The sequence below is a fragment of the Argiope bruennichi genome, chromosome 9 (genome assembly GCF_947563725.1).
Source record: "Argiope bruennichi chromosome 9, qqArgBrue1.1, whole genome shotgun sequence".
NCBI classification, from domain to species: domain Eukaryota; kingdom Metazoa; phylum Arthropoda; class Arachnida; order Araneae; family Araneidae; genus Argiope; species Argiope bruennichi.
The window spans coordinates 76771208-76783978 of NC_079159.1; the positions used below are offsets into that span (position 1 = coordinate 76771208).

Here is a 12771-nt window from a genome sequence, read left to right on the forward strand (position 1 = left end):
ACAAAACAAAACGAAAACTTTCTTTGTCTTCACGCGAAAATTAAGCACTTTTTAAAGACCTCTTCTGAAAATTAAGCACGTTTAAGGTGCTTAAAAATGGCTTTCAAATTTAAGCACTTTTCATGACACTACGCACCCTAGAAAAATGTATTTGCACCTGCAAATGCAAAGTTTTTCAAAAAATGATAATCAGATCAACAAAATAAAAAGTCAAGAAATAAAGAATATTATATAACTAGTTTAATTGCAAAATAAAAATGGAACAATTTGTTTACATTTTTTTTCCTTTTATCTACACAATCAATAATGAGCTATAATACAATGCACGTGATCTTTGCAGTAAACAACATTCGCCCAATGATGCTGGATAATGCAAACACAAGCAATGAATGTAGATATTAAGAACTATCGAGTTCGATTTTTACTTTAAAAAATTAATTGTTTTAGTCAGAACACTTAATTCTTGTCTTCCTTCTTTTCCTTTTCTTCAGTACTTTCACTACTGCTCTCGCTTGTGCTTTCACCAGAAGCTTGACTTCCTTGTCTTTCATTAGCCATCTGGAAAACAAGCAAATAGAATCACAGAACTGAATTGAACAAAACATTAAACTATAATTTAAAATTTCTCATCCTCCAAGATACAGGATTATATTTTCTCCATTTTTAATATTCATCATTAAATCAGGCAATTCATAAAAATTTTACAACATATCAATTTAAAAAGCTTATTAGAAAATTGAAATATTTAGCTGTTTGAAATTATATATCAGTGGGGAAGTGGCTCCAAAGATTTTCTTGCTTGAAGCCATTAATATTTTCTATAAATCTTTATATCCTTCAATAAGAGACTTCTTTCAATTAGAAAATTCTTGTACTAAAACTTAAATAAGAAATTCTGTTCATATCTTTTGGATTTAAATGTAATACATTTCTCTAAAAACATGAATAAATCTGATATTTCACTTTATTAACAGCATTCTTTCATCATTTAAATACTGCCTTTTAACTATGTATTAGACTTTAAATGATCTTAAACCTACCTTTTTGTATGCAGCCTCAAAGAGTTTCAATGAAGATTGTTGTAGGTCTTGAGTAGCTTTTCGTAATGTTTCAGGAGATTCTTGGTCTTTGTTGGATATTAGCTGCCTTACTTCTTCAATTCGCTTTTTGATATTAGTTACCTATTAAAAAACAAGATACAATTAAGATTGAAAACTTTTAATTTCTTATTATGATCAGATAAAAGGACTCCTTATTTTTCCATAATTTTTAAAATAATTTAGCATTAGACAAAAGTGCACTTGAAAAAATATATTCTTCTGTAACTTTTTAATCTAGCATATAATGAGATTTCATTTAGTCTGAAAATCATCTGAATTTCTTAGATCTCCCTTACCTCCTCTTCTGGCAACTGACTCTTGAATTCTTCCATTTTTGCTTCTGTATCATGAATGATGCCTTCAGCCTGATTAATTACTTCAACTATTTCCTATAAAAACAAACAAACATATAAGTAATTATAAAAATAAGATAATGCCCACTGTAGATATCAATTAAATTAATTTTATTCTTAATTATTAATTATTTTTGAAATAAAGCATACAAGTTCCTGTACAGTAAAATATTTACATAAAAAAATGTATAATTATCTTAATGAAATGATTTAGCAAATTCTGGGTAATATATATCGAGGCTGAATGTAGAATTGTTTTTTCTGTGACAAGAATTAAAGTTGCGAGCATTATAAATAATATAATTAATGACATAAACAACATTTAAAAACAATTACTTCAAAATCTTTGTTAATTAGCTTTGCTTCATTACAATAGAATAATATCTGTACAAACATAATAAAAAATATAAATCTCAAATCAATACATGTACTTGGCAATATCTCATAATCATAAGACATTTTCCCAATAAAAAAAGAACCACATACCTTTTTGATTTTGTCTTCTTCAGCATATTTCTCAGCATTCTTAATCATATTTTCAATCTCATCTTTGCTTAAGCCACCAGAAGACTGAATAACAACTGCAAATTAAAGCAGAACATGTACAAGAGCTGTATTTCAAACACGTCTTCATATTTTAAAATCAGTAAAAAATTAACTTACTGTTTTGTTCTTTTCCAGTTGCTCTATCTCTGGCAGACACATGAACAATTCCATTAGCATCAATGTCGAATGTAACTTCAATTTGTGGAACACCCCTGGGAGCAGGTGGAATACCAACCTGGGAAGAAAAGTCATAATAAATATTAGCTCTTATTACTAGTCATATAATTTCATACATAAAAGATAAGTAAAAAGTAAAATTTAAGATAAATGTTAAAACAAAAAAATTTACTCACAAGTGAAAACTGACCAAGAAGTTTATTGTCATTGGCCATTTCTCTTTCACCTTGAAAAACTTTAATTTCGACCTGAGTTTGTCCATCAGCAGCAGTAGAAAATACCTAAAAAAAGAAGCTCCAACTTTATCTTAAAGAATACCTTACATATTTTTAAAAAGATGGAACAGAAGAGGAAAGAAATATACAAAGAAATGAAGATTAACTAACTTGACTTTTTTTAGTAGGAATAGTTGTGTTTTTGGTAATGAGCTTAGTGAAAACACCACCTAAAGTCTCAATTCCAAGAGACAAGGGAGTCACATCTAGTAGCAAAACATCAGTGACATCACCAGCAAGAACACCACCCTGTAAAAATACTTTATATTTAATACAATGGATTTCATATAATTATTGAATTATTTTATCTTAACCTTAAATTTTACAATATAATTTAATTAGTTATAATACTACCAACTTTTACAAAATGAATAAAAACTATGGTAAAAATATTTTTTTCATCTTTATAAGCTATCTATTTTACAAAATTAGCACTATTTCCTTCATATACATTTTATATATAAAGCAATGTTTTTCATCTGCACATTCTTAACTTATTTATTAATGCTTTCCACAATTAAAATAAAATATATCAAAATAAATTTAATCCATACAACTAAAGCAAAACATACTTGAATTGCAGCACCAACAGCAACAGCTTCATCAGGATTTACAGATTTGCTGGGCATTTTCTTGAAGATTTCCTGTACTTGCTGTTGAACCTAAAAAGAAATCAATACAAAACTTTTAATCCGTATTAAACTTATTTTTATTGAATTAGTATATTACATGAAATTCTGAAAAATAACTTACCATTATAAAACCAAGTGAATCATTATACATCCATTATAAAAACGTACATAAATAAATCTCTTAGTTACCAAGTAATTACTAAATATGTGCTTAGTATGGTACCAAGTAAAAAGATGTTACCAAGCACCAAATTGTTCTAACTTTAAAAAAAAAAAAAAAAAAAAAACTTTAATTTGTAAAGTTTTTAAAAATACTTGAACATTTGAATTAAGTTAAAAAAGAAAAATGACAATAAAACTCAAAGAAAATTAGTTGCATCATATTTAAATTCATATAAATTATTCATAACTTTAAAATTACCTTGGGCATTCTTGTCATTCCACCTACTAATATAACTTCTTGAATGTCATTTATTTTTACATCGGCATCCTTGATAGCTTTTTTACAGGGGTCAACAGTCCTCTTAATATGATCAGCTACTAAATTTTCAAACTGTGACCTTGACAATTTCATATTTAGATGTTTTGGTCCACTGGCATCAACAGTCAGATAAGGTAAATTTATGTCAGTCTAGAAGGAAATTATAATTATGTTTAAAATTATTACAAAAAATATATATAAGAAATTATAGTGTTAAAATTTTTTAAACCATTAAATAAATTACACGTCTTGAAACAAAAATTATAAAATACCAAGATAATTTTTTGTTAGAAATTCATTACTAGAATTAAGATCACAAGTTAGTAAGAAGAATCCAGAGGGGGAAAATATTCCATCTTATTTCTTTTACCTGTACAGATGAAGAAAGCTCTATCTTAGCCTTTTCTGCAGCTTCCTTTAGACGCTGCATTGCCATTACATCTTTTGATAAATCAACCCCTTGCTAAAAACAAAAACATTCATAAGTATAAATATTTTCCCTTAAAAAGATATATCACAAATGAATATGATTAAACAACTTAAACACAAAATACTTACATCTTTCTTGAATTCTTTTGCTAAATAGCTAACAAGAGCATTATCAAAATCTTCGCCACCCAGGAATGTGTCTCCATTTGTAGATTTCACCTCAAATACACCTTTCTGGATTTCCAGGATGGATATATCAAAAGTTCCACCACCCAAGTCATAAACAGCAATACTATAGAAAGATATTTAAATCAATAAAAATTGTATTAAAATTTGTAAATTTTAAGACAGCAAAATAAACTTATTGCACACAACTCTTATATTTACATGTATAATTTATTTAGTGGTTTTAAAATAATGGGATTATACAAAAAATTTTAAAATATCAACACACAAAATTTATGAAATGATTTTAGAATATTAATAAGTTTAAATGAAAATCAAAATTATCAATAATGAATTATGTTCAGTATACATGCAATACTCACATTTTGTCAGTTTTATCAATACCATAAGCTAAAGCAGCAGCAGTAGGTTCATTGATTACTCTCAATACATTTAATCCAGCAATCTGACCAGCATCCTTTGTAGCCTAAATTCAGAGAAAATTTACATGTAATTACAGATAATGCTGAAGATTGCAATCTAACATCTTAACTGACATTCCAACTTCAAAAAAGCATAAATCAAATATTTCACTAAGGTAATAATTTTGAAATCTCAATTAAAACCATAATAAAACAATTTTACAAAATAAGCACAAAAAAATCCATTCTTGTAAAAAATTTCATACCTGTCTTTGAGAATCATTAAAATAAGCAGGAACAGTTACTACAGCATTTTTCACTGGTTGTCCTAGATAACTTTCTGTAAAATAATAATAATCAAAAACAAAGCTTTCAAAAATACTTAAAATTCCATATAAATACATTTCTACCTTAAAACTCTCATTTTATTTCTGGCTCATTAAATAGCATATATTTTACACTTATCCACAAATAAAAATATTTTACGTAAAAAAATATCTTATCTTAACCTCAGAATAAATAAACTAAAAAAAGAAATAATAAATATGAGTTATTCATACTTTCAGACTGTTTCTTAAATTAAAAAAAATATATGCATGGCAAATAATTACATAAAATCAAATTGAAATTAAATATTACAAAAATGCAACATTTTACTGAATTACAAAAAAAAAAAAAAAAAAAAAAAAACCAGCAGTTAGTTTGTCATATCTTCATCTTTGCTACAATGTAAAAAAAATGAAATTAACTTCTAACTCATCTGTAATAAGGCAATGAATTTTTTATGTAATTAATAAATTATAAAAATACTATGTTTCAGACTCACTGAAAATACAAAATATCAATGACAATTTTTTTATAATAAAAATTTACCTGCTGTTTCTTTCATTTTCATTAAAACAAATGCACCTATTTGACTAGGAGAATACATTTTTCCTTGAGCTTCTAGCCATGCATCACCATTTGAAGCTCGAACAATTTTAAAGGCAGAATTTTTCCTATATATAAAAAGAAAGGGGGGGGGGAAGGAAATCAAAATTAATTCAAACATATAGTATAAGTAGACTAAAAGAAATTTGTGATAATATGCTTTAATATCAAAAATTTAAAAATGCCTGAAATATTTTAAATTGGCATTTTTTTTAAATATTAAAGATGCTTCTTTTACCTAGAGTACACTCCTGATTATTCGCGGAATTGGATGGTGCAACCGTCGCGGATAACAAAAATCGCGGATAATCCGAAAAAAGCTAAAAACGGGTATAGCAAAAGAGAAAACAGTCATTCCAACTTTGAAAAATCGTTTTATGTGCAATAAAACACAAAATAAACAGCAGGAAATGTTTAACTAATGCTTAATATTTTAGTATATCACTCAAAACTAACCTAAAATGCATTTTGTTAATGAAAACAGAAAAGTGCTTTGTACTTACGAGAGGCGTCAAGGATACACAGAAAAATTAATACATATGCATTGTTTTAATACTGTAATGTATTATGTAATTACAAAAGCATAACAGTAAAACTGCACCTTTTTGAAGAAATCAGTCAAAAAAAAAAAAAAAACACTTTGTGTGGCAGGCACGGATAACCCGCCCGCGGATAATCGGGAGTCTACTGTATTTATTTCCAACAGGCAGAAACATTTTTATACATTTACTAGCAAGTATTGTAAAATTACAATAAACAAAAACTATTTACAATTTTTAAAATGGTGCAATATTGATGTGACACTGTAATTTAAGTAAGAACTTATGAATGGGCACCTAAGCTCCAAAATGATCAATGAAGAAATTATCACAGAAACTACTCAAAAAATTGATAAAAATTAAATACTCAATGTGTTATCCATAATATTAAACACTTAAAAATCTTTATTTGTATAAATCTTTTTTAGGCTAGATACTTAAATATATATCAAATCTTATTAGTTGCAAGTCACCTCTCAAGTAATAGCAGTGATTTGTTTGCCTCCATTTATAAAATAGGAGTAAAAGGTTTAATTTTAATTGAAATAAGTTTTAATATAATTATTTTATGAAATTTTATTCTACAAGAGCTCAAATAAAACCACTGAAATTGTACTTAACAGTATTTAATATTAAACCTTTTGGTTAAAGATTTGCATCATTTTTCATAAAATCTCAAGAATTTTCATTTATTATTAATAAATGCACCATTTCAATAATGAATTTTAAGAAATAATGGTGATACTTCAATTTATTTTACAAATATTAAATGAAATTTATTTTTCATAAGAAAATAAAATTAGACAAAATATAAACTTTTTTTGTGAATAGTAATAATTTGATTGATAGGACATTTGTTTTTAAAAACATTCATTTAAAATATAAGTGCAACTCTTTGGATAACTTTAATAACGAACATTAGCTATAAATAGAAGAAATAAAACTGGAAATATCTTCCAAGTTTCTTACATGTCTTTCTGCACTTCTGGATCTTCAAACTTCCGTCCAATAAGTCTCTTTGTGGCAGAAAGTGTATTGGCAGCATTTGTAACAGCTTGTCTCTTGGCAGGCATGCCAACAAGTCGTTCGCCATCGGCAGTGAAAGCAACGACAGAAGGGGTAGTTCTAGAACCTTCAGCATTTTCTATTACCTTTGGTGTCTTTCCTTCCATAACAGCAACACAGGAATTAGTTGTGCCCAAATCAATACCAATAACATGTCCTTTAACTGTATCTGATCTAAAAACAAAAAGTAAAACATCAATAAAAAGATCCTATAGATTTAATAACAAACTTTGAAAATTTATGCTTAATAACAAACATTTCATTATCGAGATGACAGTTTATATTTTTATAAGATTTTTTACAGAATTTTCTAAATATACAATCTTTATTTACTAAAAAAAGATTGTCTTTTTAAACTTCTTTAAAATTAGAAAATTTATAATATTAAAATAATTATATTTTTAAAAATTTCACCATTTAATATGATTTATTGTCATGCCATAAGACAAAATAAAACTTACTTATAACGTCTTTGTACACCATATTTATTTGTCAGGGATAACACAGACTGCAAAGAAAAATGAATTCAAAATAATGTAGAAATAAAATTTTAAGCTCATGAACATATATATAAACAAATGCAAGATAAAAAAAAATGAATAGAACTACGACACATAAATGGACTGATAATTATTTGCATACATATAGAAATATAAAAATCAGAAATCTACACTTCAATAAAAAATTCCTCAATGAAAAATATTACAATTTTTTTTCTTTTTTCCCTTAATCCCCTTAATTTTTTTTAAAAAAAGTTAGCAAATCAATTCACTTCATTTAAGAATATAGTGAAAATAATAAGAAAAAATTTTACTACAAAAAATAATGACCTCCAAGCTTGTTTTTGACAAAATAATGAGAATCAGAAATTCATGAAAGTACAGATTTAATCTACATTTTCCCCATTAAAATAAAAAGTAAAACAATGTATATAAAATAAGCAAAGTAATTCTGTTTGTTCATAAAGTAATAGCATTTTTGTAGTATTCTGTTATATTAAAATGCACATATTTGTATATATAAGACAAAATTTTTATGATAATGACAATATTACGATTTTTTACCACTTTCATTTTTAAGACATTACTAATGTCAATAAAAGGACTTAAAAGCCTGTTTCTTCTATGTTTAGAATTATTAATACACTGCATTATTATTATAATAAAATCTGCTATGTATACCTCATAATCAAAACCATTAGGAGAAAAATGCATTATACACATCTTAGCAGAATATTTAAAAACCTTTGTATGAGAAACTAAAAAATATTACATTTTTTATCATACTTTTACACTTGCTATATATTATTTACTACACAACTAGAAGGAATTTTATCCCTTGTAAGCGAACTTCTTGCAGAAAAAGTGGCACACGCAATAATTTGCAAATACAGAAATTATACAAAAACATCTTTTTCTCAAAAAGTAGATTTAAACATTATTTAAATTCGAATTTTAACTTCCATATAATGAAACTCTTAAGTGTTATCTGAATTTAACTATTCTGGTTCTTAATCACAAAGTGCGAATTTACTTATCTGCTCATATTCCACTACTTTCTAATAATTTTAATTAAACACAAAACAATATTCAATACCAAGTTTAAAATAAGATAATCGAAGGAGTAATTCTTTTATTCAGCCAGCACTATTACATGTAAATATGATAGACTGTCTATACTTTTTAAAGGGACTTGGGAAACAGAGTCTACAGTTAAATGTATGATGATGCAATCACGGATTAAAATTTTGTCAAACAAATTTGCGATCTGACAAGTTGTAAAAATAAATTCTTTGTCAGTAATTCAAACATATTTATTAGCAATTTTACAAGTTAATACGAGAAAGACAGTTGTTATTTAACAGGGCGTAATTTGCCGGTAATGAAATTAATAGCTACTAACTAAAATTAAAATAATTAATGCGCACAAATGAAATTTATTTAATAAAGATTACGAAATAGTTATTAACTAAGTTCCTTTTGAAACAAAATCAATATAAAATAAGTATTTTCAAAATCATGTATCATGCGCAGTAGAAAAAGGATAAAATCATGATTACATAAAGAAACCAAGGAGAAATAAGAAAAATAAAATTTAAGAAGGCACATCAGCACAATGAACGCAAAGAATAGAATAAAACATTAATAAAGTAAAAAGTAAATGAAAAATGTTTTATAAGTACCCGGCTGTGAACTTGAGAAGCAATATTTCTAGAACCACAGAAGTTTTGCAAAATGCATGAGTTCAAAGTAGATGACCTTGGATTTCGCAAAATTTTCAGCATTTTGAATGTTTATTAATTTAAAACACACTAAATCTATACAAAGGCAATAAGAAGCGACGAAAATACCGGTAACAAAGGTTACACAGATACGGAATATAATTTTTCTGATGTAATATCACATGCACGTTTTCTAGAAAGGAAAAAAGTACGGTTAAATTACAATTAACTGACTGAGAATGTGTATGTTACGTAACAGGCAATAACAAAATAATTAAAATTTCTAAGTCACAATTTTATCCAGATATATCATGAAATAAATATTTTAAAACATATTTTTTGCTATAATTAATTATATATCAACAACTAAAAAGACAATTGAGCTTGAAACAAATTATTTACTTTTTCATATTAATTGCTATTGATTACAGCATATTCCAATTAAATAATTGACGCAGAATTGAATGTTTGAATTCTAAATCAAAGCCGGAAATATTTTCATGTTTCTTTTCCTATTTTTTTTCCTTCAAATTATCATGATTCTAATTTGAAATTGATTTAAAGACTCGGAGACATTAGCGGCAAATCACATCTACGTGACATTTGCGAACTATGTAGTACTTCCAGTTTCGTTATCTATTTTTGGATAACATTGTTAGCTCTATGTTGTCTTTACTGAAATTGTGGATGGAGTTTGTCAACAATTATGGATGATGGCTACCAGGCGCTCTTGCTTGACAAATTCTAATGACAATCCTCATGTTTGCGACATTGGGCGAGAATTATTTGATGCATGTCGATATGGTGATGTTTCTAGGGTAAGGAAACTTGTTACACCACAAAATGTAAATGCAAGAGATGCTGCAGGTCGAAAATCGACTCCATTGCATTTCGCAGCTGGTAAGTACCATGAAAACTGTTATTTTCTAAACTCTAATTTTATTCTGTCTTGTTAATCTCAGGGCATAGATAAACTATAAATTCTTTTGACAATTTTTCAAATGCATTCTTTCAATTTTAATTTTTTAATTATGACATTATTCTTAACATTGGTGCATATTTTCGTGAACTATGTTACATCAAACTTATGGTTTGTGGTAACTTTAGTACAAAACGCTTGAAATAACATGTTTCGTTCAAACTCGAAGAGATTTTAATCCCGTGAAAATTCAGTCAAAGGTTATAAAATTTAATACGTTTTATATGTTATTAATCTTTATGTTCTAACTTATATTTCATAAATTCATAATTGTGTTGTGATATAAAATGTTTTAAAAAGGTATTTTTTAGATTTTTAAACATAAAATGGAAATTATTTTCCCAGCTATTTGTATTATAGGTTAAATTTCCAACCATGCTAAATGGACGTGTATAAAAAAAATTTCTATTTAAGCTTGAGTAAAATATTGAAATAAACAATTTTTTTTAAAAACGTAGTATATATTTCCTTAGGATAAGAATAAATATAACTAAAATAATTTGTATAAAATATAGACAAATTCTTATTATTAAATTTTCAATTTAGTAATAAGAATCTGTCTATTTAAACCTTCTTTTGGGCTGTGTATTATAATTAATATGCTACATTTTCTATTGTTTGTAGAGAAATTAATGCATTATATACCCCATATAATTGTGCAATTTTTATTTGAACAACTATCAAAATTTATCAACTTATGAAAGTTATCATAAACTATTTTTTCAAGTGTGTGTTTCGTTTAATAAATATCAACCACCTTATTCTCTAAAGTCCGTCTAATAAAATTTTATAGGTTCTCAATGATGTAATTTGTTTACTATATTTTATGGAGTTTCTTTTATAATTTTTATGAAATTTCCTAACTGCTGTGTTTATTCAAATTATTGTTCTTCAATAGAAAATATGCAAATTAGCATTAAATTTGCTACAAAGAAAAAAGATTCTCTAACTGCTAAAATTCTCAATTTTTTTAGAAAAATCATTACTTTCTGTTAATTAGGTTAATGATTGATATTTTTCATGTAATGTTTTATTCATATTTAATAAATATTTACATGAATTCTATTTTTTTCCTATATTTTGACATTTTTTTAAAGGATATTATGTTTTGATTTATGTAAGCTTGAAGTTATTTAATTTATTTTTCTTATTTTCTTCTCCTGCTTCGAATATTTATCATTTTAGAATATGATTGCAATGCAAAATCTAGAAATCAAAATAAATAAGATTTTTAATAAAAATCCATATTTTCTAAAATAATGAACTGGAAACACTGTTAGTTACGGATAAATTCACTTACATAAGCCGTCTATTGTGCTGAGGAAATTGAATTTGAATGTTGACAGTAAGGATGCCAAAAAACTTTTATTCAGATCACAAAAAGCTTATAGTGAGTAAAGATGTTTGGCAAATGTCTGTTTTAGAAGGAGGTCCTGGTGCAAATGACAATTACAATATCTTGGCTCTTTTAAAAAAAGAATTGCAGATTTTCAAATAATCTAACTTTAGAGGAATATTCTAGCTAGAAAGCAAGGAGTAAAAAGAAATTTTATGAGAAAAGTCTTTGAGTCATTCTCTATTAAATTTTAGGAAATTATTCTTATCAAATTAACTGTTTTTTATAGCTATTTTGTTTTATATCATTATGTGTGAAATCTATTTTCTTAATTGGGAATTTTTCTTTTAAACAATTATTTTTATCTTTGCTCCTAATTAATAAAAATTCTGATGTATTTATATATGAACTCGTATCCTGAACTTGTGCTTTTCATCAATTCCATCTAGCACCTTTTTGCTATTATTTTTGTATTTGAAAATTTTGTTAATTATTTCCAATATGCACTCTTTAAGGTTGTGGCTTAACACATCAAGTCGCTTCTAAACAAACTTCATTTTTCATTATCCATCCTTTCCCTGGGTTTTCAATTCTGAAACTAATTTAAATTGCATCTTATTGCAAAAGAAGATTTTCCTAACTATCTGAATCCATATGATTATCATACATTGAGCATTTTCTCATCAGTATCATTTCAGCTGCTGTTAGAAGTGGTCAGTTGTGCAGGTTGTTTGGTTTTCATATGCATGTGGGGGGGGGGATACCACTCCCAAGAAACAGGTATTGTTAGAAATGGTCAATTGTGCATGTTCTTTGGTTCTAATTTATAGTGAAAAAAAAAAAAAAGGATATCACTTACAAAAAAAGGACTAAAATTGTTATACTAAGTTAGTATACCTCTTGACTTTGAGGAAAATTGCTGCAATATTTTGGGAGTTAATAAATCTAATCTTTCCAAGATTATGAATATATAAAATAAATTCGGCTCTTTCTCCTAAATGAAAGAGTGAATATGGATGCAAACATAAGACAATACCTTGGACAGACAAATTTCTTGCATAAAATAGTAAAATGCACCTCGGTGAGACATGTACATTTCTTAAGAAATAATTATTGGCTAG

General features: G+C 26.5%; 2 protein-coding genes across 2 annotated transcripts in view; one reads left to right on the top strand and one right to left on the bottom strand.

The window, feature by feature from the left end:
* Positions 1-218: 218 nt before the first annotated feature.
* On the bottom strand, positions 219-9544 carry LOC129985315 (heat shock protein hsp-6-like). The gene is made up of 17 exons (XM_056095299.1): positions 9297-9544; positions 7576-7622; positions 7019-7288; positions 5454-5578; positions 4847-4920; positions 4542-4645; positions 4123-4285; positions 3935-4027; positions 3505-3714; positions 3024-3113; positions 2563-2700; positions 2353-2457; positions 2117-2234; positions 1940-2034; positions 1397-1489; positions 1041-1181; positions 219-558 (listed from the first exon to the last, which is right to left on the bottom strand). The coding sequence occupies exons 1-17, from the start codon at positions 9396-9398 to the stop codon at positions 457-459; spliced, it is 2070 nt and encodes a 689-aa protein (XP_055951274.1). The 5' UTR covers positions 9399-9544; the 3' UTR covers positions 219-456.
* Positions 9545-10023: 479 nt separating this feature from the next.
* The window catches only part of LOC129985314 (poly [ADP-ribose] polymerase tankyrase-2-like), a 32681-nt gene continuing 29933 nt past the window's right edge, over positions 10024-12771 (top strand). The window contains exon 1 of the mRNA XM_056095298.1: positions 10024-10235. Within this exon, the coding sequence (XP_055951273.1) occupies positions 10046-10235 (190 nt within the window). The 5' untranslated portion in view covers positions 10024-10045. The remainder of the gene's footprint in view (positions 10236-12771) is intronic.